The sequence below is a fragment of the Nerophis ophidion genome, linkage group LG07 (assembly GCF_033978795.1).
Source record: "Nerophis ophidion isolate RoL-2023_Sa linkage group LG07, RoL_Noph_v1.0, whole genome shotgun sequence".
NCBI lineage: Eukaryota > Metazoa > Chordata > Actinopteri > Syngnathiformes > Syngnathidae > Nerophis > Nerophis ophidion.
Window position 1 is genome coordinate 67318122 of NC_084617.1, and position 20596 is coordinate 67338717.

The 20596-nt window shown below is 40.8% G+C and overlaps 1 protein-coding gene across 9 annotated transcripts in view; it reads left to right on the forward strand.

Moving 5' to 3' along the window:
- ncor2 (nuclear receptor corepressor 2) overlaps nt 1–20596 on the forward strand; it is a 245010-nt gene that overhangs the window by 118100 nt on the left and 106314 nt on the right. For all 9 annotated transcript variants that reach the window (XM_061906950.1, XM_061906951.1, XM_061906943.1 and 6 more), the window contains 3 exons: nt 13777–13843; nt 18305–18477; nt 18616–18709. In XM_061906950.1, the coding sequence (XP_061762934.1) occupies nt 13777–13843; nt 18305–18477; nt 18616–18709 (334 nt within the window). The remainder of the gene's footprint in view (nt 1–13776; nt 13844–18304; nt 18478–18615; nt 18710–20596) is intronic.

A 20596-nucleotide genomic window follows, 5' to 3' on the forward strand; every position in this document is an offset into this window, starting at 1 on the left:
ACTGTGAGGATGTTTTCCCGAAATGTGTTTGTCATTCTTGTTTGGTGTGGATTCACAGTGTGGCGCATATTGGTAAGAGTGTTAAAGTTGTTTATATCACAACCTTCAGTGTAACCTGTATGGCTGTTGACTATATGCCTTGCAATTTCGTACATGTGACAATAGAAGCAGCAAGATGCATGTGTCCGGCCGGCACGCAGATACCATGGTGTAAAGGCGGGCGATGACATATTGTAGAGGACGTTCAAAGTAAAGCCATCACAGCAGGCCTCAATATTGTAGTCCGAGTGAAGGTCGGAGGATGTTAACCCCGGTTGATTTCCGGGAGAGGCACCAAAATCCAGAAACCTCCCGAAACAATCGGGGGGTCGGCGATTATGCAGCTGAGCCACATCAGATTGGCCAAAGAGCCGCATGCGGCTCCGGAGCCGTGGGTTGCCGACCCCTGCCTTAGACAAACTAGGGCTGGGCGGTATACAGGTATTATAAACTATACATGTATATTTTCAAAAGAGATATGTATTCGAGATAATACCGCAGTACTGATATATGTAATCCCTAATGTCTCAATGTGGAAGTCTTTCTGCTCATTTTTGAGTTTCAATTTGAGTTGAGTTGGAGTTTATTTCGAACATGCAAGCATACAAAATGATACATCACAATTTCCAGTTTCTCTTTTCAACATGTTCGAAAAGGAGTAGAAAGAAGGAGATCTTATTTAATCCTACCTTTTTTCTTTTACATAACCCTCCATGTCGACGGGGACAGGCTGCCTGGGGGGGGGCAATAGACTTCAGACTGTGGTGAAGTAGGCCGACTTTGTCGCGTGAAGAAGTATACAATTTTTGGTTGTGTTTTCCGCTCCGTATGCTGAATGGCAATATACGATATATATTTTTTCCGTAAAGTAATAACATAACACAAAAGAGTCCTAGTTACCTGAGATACTGAGTATGTCATTATTTTACTTAGTAAATATCGACTTATTAAGACAAAATAACGACTAAGTCAAATTAATGACTTGCTATAAATAAGGGTTTGCAATAAGAGTTTGAAAAAAAGAGTTAAAAGAGGGGCCACATGCTGACATATGCTCAACTCCATCCATCCATCCATTTTCTACAGCATTTGAGAAACCTGTAGTTGATTTTTATTATGCAAATGTTATATTTTTTATTGTGATAGCAGGGACCCAGCCATTCAAAACTAGGCTGCTCCATTACTAATGATTAATGTAACTATAGCTGAAAACGTCGTACAATAGCAATAGGAGAGACTATTCATCCCTGAACACCATGGAGTTCATGTAGGCTTTATGATGCAGTTACATTATTATATCAACTATCACAGAAAGAAACTCTTCATTTAACATAATGTACTTTTTTGCTGCTTCCACACAGAAAAATACAAATAAGGCAACAAGAGAATTATCCTACACTTCTCTTTTGTAATGTAAATCTGAACAGCAAATATGGGCATCTACATTAAGTATATGATTTGCCTGACAAGCTGGACAGGACCGAAAAAAAAAAATAAAAAAAAATAAAGTATATATATATATATATGTATGTATGTATTTTTGTTTTAAAGACTTTAGTTTAGGCGAGGGTTCCTTGTTGTTAAGGCGGCCGTATATTGTAGCGCCCAGTAGAGTTAGTGCTGCCAGGGGTTCTGGGCATTTGTTCTGTTGTGTTTATGTTGTATTACAGTGCGGATGTTCTTCCGAAATGTGTTTGTCATTCTTGCTTGGTGTGGGTTCACAGTGTGGCACATATTTGTAACAGTGTTAAAGTTATTGTATACGGCCACCCTCAGTGTGACCTGTATGGCTGTTGACCATGTGTGTGTGTGTGTGTGTGTGTGAAAAGCCGTGGATATTTTGTGATTCGGCCGGCACGCTAAGGCTGTGCCTTTAAGGTTTATTGGGGCTCTGTACTTCTCCATATGTCCGTGTACCACTCCGCGCAGCGGCGTTTTAAAAACTAAAACATTTTACTTTTTGAAACCGATAACGATAATTTCCGATATTACATTTTAAAACATTTATCGGACATCTCTAATTCTTTTCATATTTTCAAGACTTTTTAATATATTTATGTGCAATATCTCTGCATGAAACTTTAACACTTTCAGAAAATGACTCATGTTAAATATTAGTTTCAGTACAACTACTTTACACACATGTTTGGGTTTGACTTTTTCCATATTCACTTTCAGGAAAAAAATATAACGATAGTCAGCCAAAACATATCGGGATATAACTTTTGGTCCATACCGCTCAGTCCTAAGACAAACTGAACAGTTCTTTTGCAATTGATTGAATGCCATGAGAATACAGTAACCTGGATGGATGAGAACATTCATAGACATATTCATTGAATGTACTTAAAACAAAATATGTATTATTTAGATATAGTGACTTGACTTTTTACGAATGCTTCAAGCAGTATTAATAGTAACCCGCATTCTTGTGACCTCAATTAAGAACCTATTTAAAACTTCTCAATTAAATTTGAGCTACGAAAACCATGGTGCTTGTTTCTTTCCCACTACACAGCATCTGCTTGGTTGGCCACAATTGTACTCAATCTTTTTACAACCTGTTACTTTCAACAGTGGAGCCAGTATGGATGTCGTAAACAAATGCTAATAGCTCATTGGTCAAAGAGATTTGTCATCACTGCAAACTCTCAAAAGCTTTAGGATTTAAGGATATGTGGATAGAAATGATAATACAAACACATACAGTATGTTAATAGCTTCAGAGAAATCTCCCCTGGTCATTAAGTATTGTGTTGGCTTGTTTTTTTCCAAGGGGTAAGCAGGTTATTTTGTTATGTTTGTATTTAAATCATTCACTCCCATCTCCAAAGACATGCACCTAGCGATAGGTTGATTGGCAACTCTAAATGGTCCCTAGTGTGTGAATGTTGTCTGTCTATCTGTGTTGGCCTTGCGATGAGGTGGTGACTTGTCCAGGGTGTACGACACCCTCCGCCCGAATGCAGCTGAGAAAGGCTCCAGCACCCCACGCGACCCCGAACGGGACAAGCGGTAGGAAATGGATGGATGGATGTATTTTTCTTACTTTCCACACTGTTTTGTATTACTGTTAATATTACTAGGATTGTTGTCTGTCTATCTGTGTTGGCCCTGCGATGAGGTGGCGACTTGTCCAGGGTGTACGCCGCCTTCCGCCCGATTGTAGCTGAGATAGGCGCCAGCGCCCCCCGCAACACCGAAAGGGAATAAGCGGTAGAAAATGGATGGATGGATTACTAGGATTTAAGTAGTTGATGTTCTGTGCACAGTTGCGATGTTTGCTTTTGCTGCTGTGAGTCAAGGTGGCATGTCGTGTATTGACAAAGGATTGTAATCCTGTGTGGATAAGATTTTTAATTTGCAAGTCAACATTTGGGCCATGTAATTCAAATACAATTTGTCAGCATGTCTCTCTCACTGGGAGAAGAGATAATAGTTGAAGACAAGCTGGTGCCATGGCTCGTCTCCTACTGTGTATATTATTAACATTATCAACATATGTAATCATATCAGCCTGAATAACGAATAGAAGTGTTTTGGCTTTACGGACGTAAGATCGGGACTCTTTGTTTAGTGCCAGAGAGTCAATGGAGAGTTCGTTTGATACATTGGATAGGTACAAGCAAGCGTTCCCTTCTATTTTTATAGTTGATCCCGACTCACATGAATACTTGCTGCTATGTCGGGCACCGGTCAAGGTCCGCAAAAGATCGATGAAAAGAGGCTTACGATCAAGTGTCCAGGTCAAGCGAAGGTGTGCCGCAGCGCTTGTGGGCTCTGCTGTCTTCGACCGTCATGGCTGCCATTGCGCTCAATGCCTCAGCCAGATTCCTCTCCTCGATGTGTGTGATAGCGTGTCCATGACTCCGCCTGCGGGTTGGGGAGTAGACCCTGCCCCAAGTGGAGGAGTTCAAGTACCTCGGACTGTTGTTCCCGAGTGAGGAAAGAGTGGATCATGAGATTGACAGGCGGATCAATGCGGCGTCTTCAGTAATGTAGATGCTTTAGCGATCCGTTGTGGTGAAGAAGGAGCTGAGCCGGAAGACAAAGCTGTCAATTTACCGCTCGATCTACGTTCCCATCCTTACCTGTGGTCATGAGCTTTGGGTTATGACCGCAAGGACCAGATTATGGGTACAAGTGGCTGAAATTAGTTTCCTCCGCCGGGTGGCGGGGCTCTCCCTTAGCGAAAGGGTGAGAAGCTCTGCCATCCGGGGGGAGCTCAAAGTAAAGTCGCTATTCCTCCACATGGAGAGGAGTTACATGAGGTGGTTCGGGCATCTGGTCAGGATGCCACCCGAACGCCTCCCTAAGGAGGTGTTTAGGGCACGTCTGACCGGTAGGAGGCCACAGGGACCCAAGACACATTGGGAAGACTATGTCTCCCAGCTGGCCTGGGAACGCTTCAGGATCCCCCGGGAAGAGCTAGACGAAGTAGCTGGGGAGAGGGAAGTCTGGGCTTCCCTGCTTCCCTGCTTCTGCCCCCGCAACCCGACCACGGATAATCAGAAGAAGATGGATGGATGGACTCTGCCTGATTGGACTTCAACAAGTGTCCTGAACCCTCCACATCGCTGTAGTTGTGGTCAGGGGTTTACATCGACATCTTTTACTTTCGTGTTTGTGCCGACCAGCTGATGTCCACGTGACTTTCGACCAATCCCCCTGCATAACACAGACACTGCCTTTGTGTTGTCATCCACACTCCACATTGGCCTGTTGAACGCTCCTTCAACTGCGAATGAGTCTTTTTCATTGAATGATCTTTTCTCAAGAGAAAAACTGGATATCATAAGTCTTTCTGAGACATGGCAGAGGGAGGAAGACTTTATTCATTCTAATGAACTCTGCCCAGCTGACTGCTCTGCTATCAGGAAGCCCCGCCCCTGTCGCCATGGTGGTGGTCTGGCTTTTGTGCACAGAGATCACTGCACATGCAAAGTGATCCAGTCCCGAGAATTCTCTTCTTTTGAGTCGCAGATGTTTAAGGTGGGGTTTTCAGCCCCATTTTATTGTGTGTTAATCTATCATCCTCTTGGCTCCTTTGCTGTCTTTTAGTGACTTCTTGTCTTCAATAATTAAGTTGGAAACTGTTTTAATCCTTGGGGATTTTAACCTTTATGTTGATGATGGCTCATATTGCTCTGCAATGAAGCGTTTAACTTTGGACAGTATTTTTCTGAGCCCACTCACCAAAAAAGCCATATTTTACACTTAATTTTTACGCTTGACTTAGGCATTTTAAACGTGTCTGTAAAGGATGTCCAGATGAGCCATCGTCGTCCTATTTTGTGTGTTATGCACTTAAGACCTGAGCCCAAGCCCTCAGAAGTAAGGTATCAGACTTCCTAATATGTTTGATCCTCTTTTAGTAATGAACTGTCTCGATGTGGACAATCTCATTCACTGTTTTTAACAATCACTGTGTAACAATTCTGGATCAGGTGGCTCCTGTTAAATCCAACTTGTCTACACATAAAAAAGCATACCCTTGGACTAATGAATATATCCTAAGACAGAGGTAGGGAACCTATGGCTCTAGAGCCAGATGTGGCTCTTTTGATGACTACATATGGCTCTCAGATAATTATATTTATATACCACTTTTCTCTAGTGACTCAAAGCGCTTTACAAAGTGACACCCAATATCTAAGTTACATTTAAACCAGTGTGGGTGGCACTGGGGGCAGGTGTGTAAAGTGTCTTGCCCAAGGACACAACGGCAGTGACTAGGATGGTGGAAGCGGCAATCGAACCTGGACCCCTCGGGTTGCTAGCACGGCCACTCTCCTAACCGAGCTATGCCGAGTAACCGTGTAATACTCTTCCATATCAGTATCAATCATCAATCAATGTTTACTTATATAGCCCTAAATCACTAGTGTCTCAAAGGGCTGCACAAACCACTACGACATCCTCGGTAGGCCCACATAAGGGCAAGGAAAACTCACACCCAGTGGGACGTCGGTGACAATGATGACTATGAGAACCTTGGAGAGGAGGAAAGCAATGGATGTCGAGCGGGTCTAACATGATACTGTGAAAGTTCAATCTATAATGGATCCAACACAGTCGCGAGAGTCCTGTCCAAAGCGGATCCAACACAGCAGCGAGAGACCCGTTCACAGCGGAGCCAGCAGGAAACCATCCCAAGCGGAGGCGGATCAGCAGCGCAGAGATGTCCCCAGCCGATACACAGGCAAGCAGTACATGGCCACCGGATCGGACCGGACCCCTTCCACAAGGGAGAGTGGGACATAGAAGAAAAAGAAAAGAAACAGCAGATCAACTGGTCTAAAAAGGGAGTCTATTTAAAGGCTAGAGTATACAAATGAGTTTTAAGGTGAGACTTAAATACTTCTACTGTGGTGGCATCTCGAACTGTTACCGGGAGGGCCTTCCAGAGTACTGGAGCCCGAAATGAAAAAGCTTTATAGCCCGCAGACTTTTTTTGAGCTTTGGGAATCACTAATAAGCCGGAGTCCTTTGAACGCAGATTTCTTGCCGGGACATATGGTACAATACAATCGGCAAGATAGGATGAAGCTAGACCGTGAAGTATTTTATACGTAAGTAGTAAAACCTTAAAGTCACATCTTAAGTGCACAGGAAGCCAGTGCAGGTGAGCCAGTACAGGTGTAATATGATCAAACTTTCTTGTTCTTGTCAAAAGTCTAGCAGCCGCATTTTGTACCAACTGTAATCTTTTAATGCTAGACATGGGGAGACCCGAAAATAATACGTTACAGTAGTCGAGGCGAGACGTAACAAACGCATGATAATGATCTCAGCGTCTTTAGTGGACAGAATGGAAAAAAAAGTGTTTAATGAAATTGGCTCTTGTGTTAGACTTTGACTTAGACTTCCTTTTTATTGTCATTCAAATTTGAACTTTACAGTACAGATGAGAATTAAATGTTGTTGCATTAGCTCATGGTAGTGCAGGATAAAAGATCAATAAGGTGCAGATATAAATAAATAGATTACTGTACAGATAAATATATTGCACTTTTGCATATGCATCCGGGTTTATGGAATTCTGTTATATTGTCTTTATATTTCAGTGAGTTAATCCATTTTTGAGGGGAATTGAGGGGATTATTATGATGCATTCAAGAGTCTTACGGCCTGAGAGAAGAAGCTGATACAGAAACTGGAGGTTTTGCTTCAGAGGCTGTGGAACCTCTTTCTAGAGTCCAATAGTGAAAACAGTCCGTGGTGGGGGTGGGAGGAGTCTCTGCAGATTTTCTGAGCCCTGGTCAGGCAGCGTTTTTTTTGCGATCTCCCGGATAAGGAGGAAGAGGGAGTTCTGATGATCTTTTCCGCCGTCCTCACCACTCTCTGGAGAGACTTCCAGTCTAAGGCACTGCAAGCTCCAGTCCATACAGAGATGCAGTTGATCAGTATGCTCTAACCATGTGTTGAAAACATGGTTAACCTCTTTTTGTCTACTGGTGCATTACCTAACTTGCCATAGTGGAGCCATTATTTTAAAAAAAAAGCAGGTTTAAACACAATCGATCAAAATAGTTTTAAGCAGAATTCCAAGCCTGTCTAAGATCCTTGAAAAAGTTGTCTGTAAACAACTGACATTTTCTCTCGATCAAAGTATCATCCATGAGCCATTTCAGCCCAGTTTCCATAAACAGCATAAACGGCCTTACTGAGAGTGTCCAGCGACATTATAATGTCTGGTGATCCTACAAAATGCACTGTTCAGGTTCTCTTGGATATGTCCTCAGCCTTTGAAGCTGTTGACCATCAGGTTCTGCTAAGAAGACCAAGGGATCAAGAACTGTCAGGGTCAGTTCTGTAGTGGTTCTCCTTATATTTGTCGGGGCGTTCTTTTAGTGTTACAGCTAATCAAACAAGTTCTGAGTCAGCAGATTTATTGCCTCAAAACTCTGTTTTGGATCCTGTATTATTTTTTTGCTGTATTTGAACCCTTCGGGAAAGGTCATTCAAAGGTTTAGTGATGTTTCTTTTTACTTTTCTTTTTACATACGGTTATACTTTTAAGCCGTCTGAGATCCAGAAGCTTAACTCCATGCATCATTGTTGAGTGGACATAAAACAATGGCTATGCAATACATCTCTGCAGCTCAATGCAGACAAAACAGAAACACCGGTTATTGCACCTGGTGATTAAATTCCATGGATTAAACAATACTTGGGTGACTTAGGCTAGTCGACTAAGACAAACCTCAGAAATTTGGCACTTTGACAAAGACATGTCATTAGTGCAGCCTTGTAAGCAGTTGACAATGAACTGCTTCTTTCGTCTGAGGAACATCTCCAAACTTAGGAAAATCGTGTCACAGAAGGATTTGGAGCTTATCATTCATGCTTTTGTGTCCTTGCGTTTAGACTATTGTAACTGTTTGTTTTCATGTATGAACAAGAAGAAGCTCTCTCGACTGCAACTATTCCAAAAGTCGGCAGTGAAAATCCTGACCCGTGCTAATAGGAGGACCCACATATCCCCTATTGTAAAAGAACTTCACTGGCTACCAGTGTCCACCGGTCCGTGACGCATTTTCTACCGGGCCGCACAGAAACATTAATTAATGTATGAACTACTGCATTTTCTTCAACTTAGCTTTCACCTGTCGCATTAAACACACCAATAAGCTTGTTTATAGATGTAGGTTACAACTCCTGATAGGAAGTCGACATATGTTACAGTTCATTAATGCAAATTAATGAACATATACAATGTTAATCTAAAGTTATCCCAAATATAAATGGGTGGACACGTTGCGTGTTTGGTTTGATGTGTTAGTTGTGTTATGGTGTTAAAATTACACTTCTCACCAAGTACAAATGTGTTGACATGATTGACACTCCTTTCATTGGTATGTTTATGGTGGTGAAATGAGAGAGTGCTGCCATCTTCTGACTATAAGAACATAAAACTCATCTTTACACGTTGAGTATAAGCCAGCACAATGATTATTATCTTATATTATACCTTACCTGTTTTAGCCAAAATCTGCTGTTTATGTACTTATTAGGTACTACTGTATGTTGTATTATTAATTGTTTTATTACGTTATTGCTTTTACTGCTTTTATTGTCATGTGTGACCTCTGCAGAAGTCTGGTCAACCAATGTTGTTTTAAAAGTGCAAACTTGATAAAATAAAATTGACTGGCATTGCTGCGCTGCAAAGAGTCAGTGTTCAAAAACAAGAAAAAATACAAAAATTTTTTTTTTTTTTTTTTAATTTATTTTTTTAACTAAGCAAAATTATCTGACAATAAAACTAGAAAAATTTGGCTTGTCAAGACTTTCCAAAACAACTAAAATTAGCTAACCTCAATGAACCCCAAAATACCTTAAAATAAGTATATTCTCACTAATAACAAGTGCACTTTTCTTGGTAGAAAAAAAATAGACATTTTTGCTCAGTATGTTGAAAAATATTCTTAAATTAAGGAAATGCTAGTGCCATTATCTTGACATAATGATATGTGCTTGGCATCATGATTTCTTTTCCCATGCTTGAAGTAAGAAATTATTACTTTAAAAAAGTAGTTTTATACTTGTGAGTGTTGATGACACAGCTTTGCAACACTTGATATTCTAGTTTCAAACACGTTTTTACTCAATATAGGTCATAAAATCTCAGCTACAAGGTTTAATAGCTTACTGAGATCATTTAGGGCCAAAACCCTTAAAACAAGTAAAACACTCTAACATAAAATCTGCTTAGTGAGAAGAATGATCTTATCAAACACGGTAAAGAATCTGGGTATTATCTTCGACCCAACTCTCTCCTTTGAGGCACACATTAAAAGCGTTACTAAAACGGCCTTCTTTCATCTCCGTAATATCGCTAAAATTCGCTCCATTCTGTCCACTAAGGACGCTGAGATCATTATCCATGCGTTTGTTACGTCTCGCCTCGACTACTGTAACGTATTATTTTCGGGTCTCCCCATGTCTAGCATTAAAAGATTACAGTTGGTACAAAATGCGGCTGCTAGACTTTTGACAAGAACAAGAAAGTTTGATCACATTACGCCTGTACTGGCTCACCTGCACTGGCTTCCTGTGCACTTAAGATGTGACTTTAAGGTTTTACTACTTACGTATAAAATACTACACGGTCTAGCTCCATCCTATCTTGCCGATTGTATTGTACCATATGTCCCGGCAAGAAATCTGCGTTCAAAGGATTCCGGCTTGTTAGTGATTCCCAAAGCCCAAAAAAAGTCTGCGGGCTATAGAGCGTTTTCCGTTCGGGCTCCAGTACTCTGGAATGCCCTCCCGGTAACAGTTCGAGATGCCACCTCAGTAGAAGCATTTAAGTCTCACCTTAAAACTCATTTGTATACTGTAGCCTTTAAATAGACTCCCTTTTTAGACCAGTTGATCTGCTGTTTCTTTTCTTTTTCTTCTATGTCCCACTCTCCCCTGTGGAGGGGGTCCGGTCCGATCCGGTGGCCATGTACTGCTTGCCTGTGTATCGGCTGGGGACATCTCTGCGCTGCTGATCCGCCTCGACATCTCTGCGCTGCTGATCCGCTTCCGCTTGGGATGGTTTCCTGCTGGCTCCGCTGTGAACGGGACTCTCGCTGCTGAGTTGGACCCGCTTTGGACTGGACTCTCGCGACTGTGTTGGATCCATTGTGGATTGAACTTTCACAGTATCATGTTAGACCCGCTCGACATCCATTGCTTTCCTCCTCTCTAAGGTTCTCATAATCATTATTGTCACAGACGTCCCACTGGATCATTATTGTCACCGATGTCCCACTGGGTGTGAGTTTTCCTTGCCCTTATGTGGGCCTACCGAGGATGTCGTGGTGGTTTGTGCAGCCCTTTGAGACACTAGTGATTTAGGGCTATATAAGTAAACATTGATTGATTGATCAAACAGAAAATAAACAAACATCACCCTTATTTGAGATATTTAGTCCTACTTACATTTCAGATTTTGCAGTGTGCCAACTATGATACCAATCAAACACACTCTTACAGACTCAGAAGCTGGCAATAAGGCCAGCTGTGCCTGTGTTTTTAACATCTGTATTAGATGAATAAGGAATATGGATATTGCATTTGCACACATCATTTTGGTTCTGAGAAGCCCTGGGTAATCCACTAAGGTACCAGATTTGTCACGTCTCTGTCATCAGTTTCCTCTGTATTATATTCAACTTTTTGCTTATTTTGCCAGATTTGAGTGCCCTTGCCTTGATATTAGAGCTGGTCCAAGGCGATGTTTTTGTACCTGTAATGCACAAACCCTGTTTCCATTTGAGTTGGGAAATTGTGTTAGATGTAAATATAAACGGAATCCAATTATTTGAAAATCCTTTTCAACCCATATTCAATTGAATGCACTACAAAGACAAGATATTTGATGTTCTAACTCATAAACTTTATTTATTTTTTTGCAAATAATAATAATTAACTTAGAATTTCATGGCTGCAACACGTGCCAAAGTAGTTGGGAAAGGGCATGTTCACCACTGTGTTACATCACCTTTTCTTTTAACAACACTTATTTTTGAAGCTTTGAAAGTGGAATTCTTTCCCATTCTTGTTTTATGTAGAGCTTCAGTCGTTCAACAGTCCGGGGTCTCCTCTGTCGTATTTTAACCCTTCATAATGCGCCACACATTTTCGATGGGAGACAGGTCTGGACTGCAGGCGGGCCAGGAAAGTACCCGCACTCTTTTTTTACGAAGCCACGCTGTTGTAACGCGTGCTGAATGTGGCTTGGCATTGTCTTGCTGAAATAAGCAGGGGCGTCCATGAAAAAGACGGCGCTTAGATGGCAGCATATGTTGCTCCAAATCCTGTATGTACCTTTCAGCATTAATGGTGCCTTCACAGATGTGTAAGTTACCCATGCCTTGGGCACTAATGCACCCCCATACCATCACAGATGCTGGCTTTCGAACTTTGCGTCGATAACCGTCTGGATGGTTCGCATTCCCTTTGGTCTGGATGACAAGATGTCAAATATTTCCAAAAACATTTTGAAATGTGGACTCGTCAGACCACCGAACACTTTTCCACTTTGCATCAGTCCATCTTAGATGATCTTGGGCTCAGAGAAGCCGGCGGCGTTTCTGGATGTTGTTGATAAATGGCTTTTGCTTTGCATAGTAGAGCTTTAACTTGCACTTACAGATGCAACAACGAACTGTATTTAGTGACAGTGGTTTTCTGAAGTGTTCCTGAGCCCTTGTGGTGATATCCTTCATAGATTGATGTCGGTTTTTGATACAGTGCCACCTGAGGGATCGAAGGTCACGGTCATTAAGTGTTGGTTTCCGGCCATGCCGCTTACCTGGAGAGATTTCTCCACATTCTCTGAACCTTTTGATGATATTATGAACCGTAGATGTTGAAATCCCTAAATTTCTTGCAATTGCACTTTGAGAAACGTTGTTCTTAAACTGTTTGACTATTTGCTCACGCAGTTGTGGACAAAGGGGTGTACCTTGCCCCATCCTTTCTTGTGAAAGAAAGACTGAGCATTTTTTGGGAAGTTGTTTTTATACCATTTTTATACCATGAATTGATTAACGTGGACCCCGACTTAAACAAGTTTAAAAACATATCCGAGTGTTACCATTTAGTGGTCAATTGTACGGAATATGTACTGAACTGTGCGATCTGCTAATAAAAGTATCAATCCATCAAAAAAAAAACAATCATGGCACCCACCTGTTCCCAATTAACCTGCACACCTGTGGGATGTTCCAATTAAGTGTTTGATGAGCATTCCTAAACTTTATCAGTATTTATTGCCACTTTTCCAAACCTCTTTTGTCACGTGTTGCTGGCATCAAATTCTAAAGTTAATGATTATTTCCCCAAACAAAATATTTATCAGTTTGAACATCAAATTTGTTGTCTTTGTAGCATATTCAACTGAATATGGGTTGAAAATGATTTGCAAATCATTGTATTCTGTTTATATTTACATCTAACATAATTTCCCAACTCATATGGAAACGGTGTTTGTACAAGTAAGGGTCAAATCCAGCTGATTTGTTATAGAGTTCATCTTCGATGCATAAAAACAGTTGGGCTCGGTTCCTGACCTTTTGTGTGTGTGTGTGTGTGTGTGTGTGTGTGTGTGTGTGTGTGTGTGTGTGTGTGTGTGTGTGTGTGTGTGTGGGTGTCTGGGACTGTTTGTCAGTGTTTATGCATGCTCGGCGTTAGGACTGTTTCGATTTAACTTGGCTCTATACTGCAGATAACATTGTTGGGTAACGGATGGAAGATTATCAGTGTGTTTATTTTTTCTCCCAATAAATCTTATCAGGTCGTCTTGCAGTTGTGACATATAACTCACACCGTTTTTAGTCCTTTTTGTAGTCCTTTCTCCTTGTATGTGACCCCTCCGCTCAGTTAAAGGGACACATGTAGAAGACGATTACATGAATCAGCGGGGAATGTGACCTTAGAACTGACAGATTAATTGTTAGGAATAAAAGTCTGTCTTGCAGTAAAGAACGAGACAAACTGAGCGACTGCCGAAGGGGATTTTCTGTCTCTGACCTTTATTTGAACAACAGTAGCTGGCTGCTTTAAGCATTGTGTTTATTTTTGTTTTAGTCGTGTGCTCGTGTATTCAGTCAGTATGTTAACATGCCCCGAAGAATCAAGTGAAAGATGTATGAAAACCTAATAATAATATTGTTTTGCTTTTGAATCTTGTAGCACCACTGTTTTAGTAATGCCTGTTTATTTTTTTGAACTTCTTAGAAATCAAGCGATGAGGAAAAAGCTCATCCTATACTTCAAAAGAAGAAACCACGCTCGTAAGCAGTGGGTAAGTGAACTCTCTGTTTTGACTCTCTGCTGGGATTTACCCGGTGATGGATGATGAGTTTAAAACTGGGTCAGCAGCTCATCAAAGTGAGTGGCCATTTTAAGGTGGAAAAAGATACTTTGGGCTACATGTATGATTTATTTTACTGTACTTACATTGTCCTGAGGGGTAATCACTTCTATTAAAAGCAACATTGTAGATTACATTCCTGGATAACCACAACCTGGATGTTTTTTTTATGGTCCTTTATGTCACAAAATACAATAGAGAAAAGCTTTTGCTTGAAATTATGTTCTGGTTAAACTAAGCCAGGGGTCTCAAACTCACTTTACCTGGGGGCCACTGGATACAGAGTCTGGGTGAGGCTGGGTCGCAAGAAAAGATTTCCTAAATATTTTTTTGCATACTCCTCAGCATGGAATATATTTGTAATTAGCCAATTTACGGAGAATAATGTTATTTCCGCAATATGTGTGGTTCCGCTTTCCCTCCCTACAGCAACACGGCGGTCGGCGGATAATAGCCGAGATAGTGAGTGCAAAAAAGTGACGGCTCCCGGAGTGTTAACCGGCGTAATATAGAAATATATGTAGTGTTCTTTGTGTGAGGCACTGCAAATTAAACAATAATTAAACAACATAAGAAAACTCTCGTCTCTATGGCAACGTCTCTGTCGCTTTCACCCACTTGCTGCCTTTCCACTAATGCAGGGGTAGGCAACCCCGAACGTTGAAAGAGCCATTTTGGACCCAAATAACAACGCCGTCAAGCGCCATTCATATAAAACTTGCGGGCCGCACTAACATTAAACTTTCATATTAAGGTGGGGGCCGCGTGTCTGAGACCCCTGAACTAAGCCAACGAGCATAGCTGTGCATTAAGAAGTGATTGATGAAGTATGCTTGAACTCAGCCAGTTTTCCAGGGAACATTTTGTTGACGTTTTTATCTTCCCAGTAAAAAATAGATTGCATCATGAACGATAATCACAGAAGAAATGTCTAGCTTGACATTTTTATTTGCAATGTTTATATATTTTTAAGTAAATTTAATACCAGAAAGAAACGTTTTAATTTGCACTAACCCCTCTGCCACCGTCCTGCCCGCTATGAACATTTTAAAAAGCAAAATTACATTAACATGAGCAAAAGAGGCAGCACGGTAGACCAGGGGTTAGTACGTCTGCCTCGCATTACGAAGGTCCTGAGTAGTCCTTGGTTCAATCCCGGGCTTGGGATCTTTCTGTGTGGATTCCCTCCGGGTACTCCGGCTTCCTCCCACCTCCAAAGACATGCACCTGGGGATAGGTTGATTGGCAACACTAAATTCGCCCTAGTGTGTGAATGTGAGTGTGAATGTTGTCTGTCTATCTGTGTTGGCCCTGCGATGAGGTGGCCACTTGTCCAGGGTGTAACCCGCCTTCCGCCCGATTGTAGCTGAGATAGGCACCAGCACCCCCCGCGACTCCAAAAGGGACTAAGCGGTAGTAAATGGATGGATGGATGGATGATCAAAGGAGCAGCTCACGGGAAGAGAGACAGGAGCAGACAGAAGAGAATGAAAGGAAGGAAGGTGTGTATGTGTGTGTGTGTGTGTGTGTGTGTGTGTGTGTGTGTGTGTGTGTGTGTGTGTGTGTGTGTGTGAGTGCGTGTTTGTGTGCTCTTGGAAGAGTCTTCTCTTGCGCTGTGAAATGAGCCCCCTTTGGCATATTTTTTCAAGAAAAGTCAGTTCTCATCACAATTAAAAACCTGTTGTGGTACGAAGCCGGCCTCCTCAATCTCTTCAATACGAGCAAGTACCGAATGGCTGCCAGGGGGACACAAAATGAATGAACGGAGCGTTTCGTAGACAGAGTCATTGGTTCACACACAGGCATATTTGACAAAATGTAAAAGTTTTTAAACCAAACAGTTTGCAAATAGAGGAGTTCGTATATCGAGGTCCCACGTGCAATATACGATAACCGGGACAGCATAGGAAAACATGCGCAACAGTTTTGCCATAATTTTGGTCCATAACCATGATATTACACGAAAAATGGAGGATATAAAAAAACAAAGTACCACGATAAATCTTTTTTTACTTTTTGTTATATCTTCTGTTTGTGGAAGGAGAGACACATTGATTGATTGATTGAAACTTTTATTAGTACCGTATTTTTCGGACTATAAGTCGCAGTTTTTTTCATTGATTGGCCATGGTTGCGACATATACTCCGGAGCGATTTATGTGTGAAATTATCAACACATTAATGTAAAATATCAAATAATATTATTTATATAATTCGCGGAAGAGACAAAGAAAATGTTAGCAATCGTCACACACACGTCAACCAATAAGAATTCGGCGGGGGAGGGTCATGGCAGAAGTGCATTTTGGGTCATGGGATGCTAACTGCTATATGCTATATGCTACTGCAGTAGCTATTAAAATGGATCATTTCATCGTTGGCGGTAACTTCTAAAAACTGAGAAGGGCTGAACAAAAATGGCATCGAAAAGGAAATCATGTACTGCAGATCACAAGTTGGACGTAGTGAAATATGCAGCAGAAAACGACAAAAGGAAGCGGCGCATGCTTTTGGAGTTGGCTGAGTTGTTAAGAAGCAACATTGAGTAAGAAGATTTCATGGGATTTATCGATTAGGAGTGACAGATTGTTTGGTAAACGTATAGCATGTTCTATATGTTATAGTTATTTGAATGACTCTTACCATAATATGTTACGTTAACATACCTTCTCAGTTGGTTATTTATGCCTCATATAACGTACACTTATTCAGCCTGTTGTTCACTATTCTTTATTTATTTTAAATTGCCTTTCAAATGTCTATTCTTGGTGTTGGGTTTTATCAAATAAATTTCCCCCCAAAATGCGATTTATACTCCAGTGCGACGTATATTGTATTTCACGCACTATAAGGTGCACCGTATTATAAGGCGCACCTTCAATGAATGGCCTATTTTAAAATGTTGTTCATATATAGTGATTTAGGGCTATATAAGTAAACATTGATTGATTGATTGATATAAGGCGCACCGCATTATGTTATAAGGCGCATAGAATAGATGCTACAGTAGAGGCTGGGGTTACGTTATGCATCCTTTGGGTGGAGCTGCGCTAAAGGGAATGTCAACAAAACAGTCAGATAGGTCAGTCAAACTTTATTAATAGATTACAAACCAGCGTTCTGACAACTCCGTTCACTCTAAAAGTCAATAAACAGCTGTTTTATTATTTTACCCGATTCAATAAACACGTAAAAAACAGTCTGATACTGTTACGGTAAATCAAACGTTAGTGCAATCACAATATAGTAACACTCGAAATAGTGCAAAGCAATAATATATCAATAACTCAACGTTGCTCAAACGATAACGTCACACAACACAACACACAAAATAATCATGTAAAGCTCACTTTATTAAGTTATTCCTCATCCACGAATCCTTCCAATTCTTCTTCTTCAGTGTTCGAATCAAACAGTTGGGCAAATACGGCATCCAACATGTCCGGCTCCGTCTCGTCGAAGTCGTCATTAAACGAGTCAATGTCGCTGCTGTTAATGTTCAATTCTCTCGCTGCTGGTCTATTCCCGTCTTCTACTGTGTGACTGATTGCCTTGAGTTTAAACTCTGCATCGTAGGAGCCATTTTGGGATCTTTATACACAGAAACGGCACGCCTCCCACAGTCATATTTCCCAGCGTGCACCGCGCGCTTCTTCTTCTACTGGGGAAAATAAGGTTGGCGGCTGTAGAAAAAGAAGAAGCCTGAAAGAAGAAGTGCACTTCTTCTACGGGGGAAAATAAGGTCGGCGGCTGTAGAAGAAAAGAAGCGTAGAAGAATAAGCGCACTTCTTCTGCGGGGGGAAATGAAGTTGGCGGCTGCTTACCGTAGTTGCGAGACCTCCATCCATCCATTTCTACCACTTACTGTGGCTCAATATTGGTCCATATATAGGGCGCCCCGGATTATAAGGCGCACTGTCAGCTTTTGAGAAAATTTGAGGTTTTTAGGTGCGCCTTATAGTGCGGAAAATACGGTATATGTTTTTTTTCCTTCTTTATTATGCATTTTCGGCCGGTGCGACGTATACTCCGGAGCGATTTATAATCCGAAAAATAAAGTAGATTGCACAGTACAGTACATATTCCGTACAATTGACCACTAAATGGTAACACCCGAATAAGTTTTTCAACTTGTTTAAATTGTGGTCCACGTTAATTCATGGTTTTTGATTGATTGATTGATACTTTTATTAGTATATTGCACAGTACAGTACATATTCCGTACAATTGACCACTAAATGGTAACACCCGAATAAGTTTTTCAACTTGTTTAAGTCGGGGTCCACGTTAATCAATTCATGGTAAATGTAATGTAATGTAATTCACATCAAGATGTAATGTTTCATCCTCCATTATTCATTTGAACTCCCTGCTTCATATGTGGCAATTTAGGAACAGAAGTTCTGCCAGCGCTATGACCAAATGATGGAAGCCTGGGAGAAGAAGGTGGAGCGCATTGAAAGCAACCCCCGGCGCCGAGCCAAGGAGAGCAAGGTGCGGGAGTACTACGAGAAGCAGTTCCCAGAGATCCGCAAGCAGAGAGAGTTGCAGGAACGAATGCAGAGGTGAGCTGGACTTACATCTGCAACAGACTTTGTCAATTGATTTTTCTTGTGAAATTGTTACATTTTGCAGTGCAGGTTGCTCGGTCACTGCTTGAATTGTGCATTCTTCTCTTTTTTTTGGATTAAATGTTGTTGTAGCCGAGTTGGGCAGCGAGGAGGTGGATTGGCCTCTTCTGCGGCACGCAGCGAACATGAGGTCTCTGAGATCATTGACGGAATATCAGAGCACGAGGTGAGCTTTTCTTCCAGTATTGGTGTATCCCTTGACTTGCAGTATACTCACAATGTCAAATGTTCACTTTTGCAGCCTGGAGGTTTTGTTTTGTTGTAGTGGAATGTCTGGGAGATAATGCGGGGGAACAAAACATGTTGCTGAACATTTAACTAAACCTTTCAAAAAAATACCGATTTTTTTTTAAGGATTGTTTAAACCTTCATTCAATAATCAAGCATTTTATAGAGCGGTGGTTCTCAACCTTTTTTCAGTTATGTACCCCATGTGAACATTTTTTCAATTCAAGTACCCCCTATTCAGAGCAAAGCATTTTTGGTTGAAAAAAACAGATATGCTCTCCCTGAGATAATCCTTATACCCACTACAACTATGAGAATTACTATACTTTGACTTTCACAAAGTGCATTATTTTTTATTTTTTTTAAACATGCCTCAAAACAACAGCTACAAAAACAATGAAGGCACACCGCTTCATTCCAGAGTATTCTAGACTTTTTTCAGTGATGTGAACATTTTTTTTTAATTCAAGTACCCCCTAATCAGAGCAAAGCATTTTTGGTTGAAAAAAAAGAGATAAAGAAGTAAAATACAGCACTATTTCATTAGTTTCTGATTTATTAAATTGTATAACAGTGCAAAATATTGCTCATTTGTAGTGGTCTTTCTTGAACTATTTTGAAAAAAATGTATACAAATAACTAAAAAGTTGTTGAAAAATAAACAAGTGATTCAATTATAAATAAAGATTTCTACACATAGAAGTAATCATCAACTTAAAGTGCCGTCTTTGGGGATTGTAGTAGAGATCCATCTGGATTCATGAACTTAATTCTAAACATTTTTTCACAAAAAAAAAAAATTGTTTACATCAATATTTATGGAACATGTCCACAAAAAATAGCTGTCAACACTGAATATTGCTGGGTATTGTGGCTAAGCAGCTCAATTTTTGTTTCATCTGACATCACATGGACAAAGATAATACCTTCTGGAGGAAATTTCTGTGGTCTGATTAAATAAAAAAATAGCTGTTTGGCCACAATACCCAGCAATATTTTGGAGGAAAAAAAGTGAGGCCTTTAATCCCAGGAACACCATTCCTACCGTCAAGCATGGTGCTGGTAGTATTATGCTCTGTGCCTGTTTTGCTGCCAATGGAACTGGTGCTTTACAGAGAGTAAATGTGACAATGAAAAAGGAGGATTACCTCCAAATTCTTCAGGACAACGTAAAATAATCATCCCGGAAGTTGGGTCTAGGGTGCATTTGGGTGTTCCAACAGGACAATGACCCCAAACACACGTCAAACGTGGTAAAGAAATGGCTAAATCAGGCGAGAATTTAGGTTTTTGAATGTCCTTCCCAAAGTCCTGACTTAAACGTGTGGACAATGCTGAAGAAACAAGTCCATGTCAGATGACAAACACATTTAGCTGAACTGCACCAATTTTGTCAAGAGGAGTGGTCAAAAATTCAACCAGAAGCTTGTGGAGGGCTACCAAAAGCGCCTTTTTGCAGCAAAACTTGCCAAGGGACATGTAACCAAATATTAACATTGCTGTATGTATACTTTTGACCCAGCAGATTTGGTCACATTTTCAGTAGTTCCATAATAAATTCATAAAAGAACCAAAATACAAGAATGTTTTTTGTGACGAACAAGTATGTGCTCCAATCACTTTATCACAAAAAAATAAGTGTTGTAGAAATTATTGGAAACTCAAGACAGCCATGACTTTATTAACATTTGACCACAACTGTAGTATTAAGGATAGAATATATATACCTTGTTGGTCCTTTTTCAGGAAATAACATTTCAGGGAAACGACCACGCACATGACAAAGTACAAATGTGGATTAGGTGACCTATTACGTTCAATATTT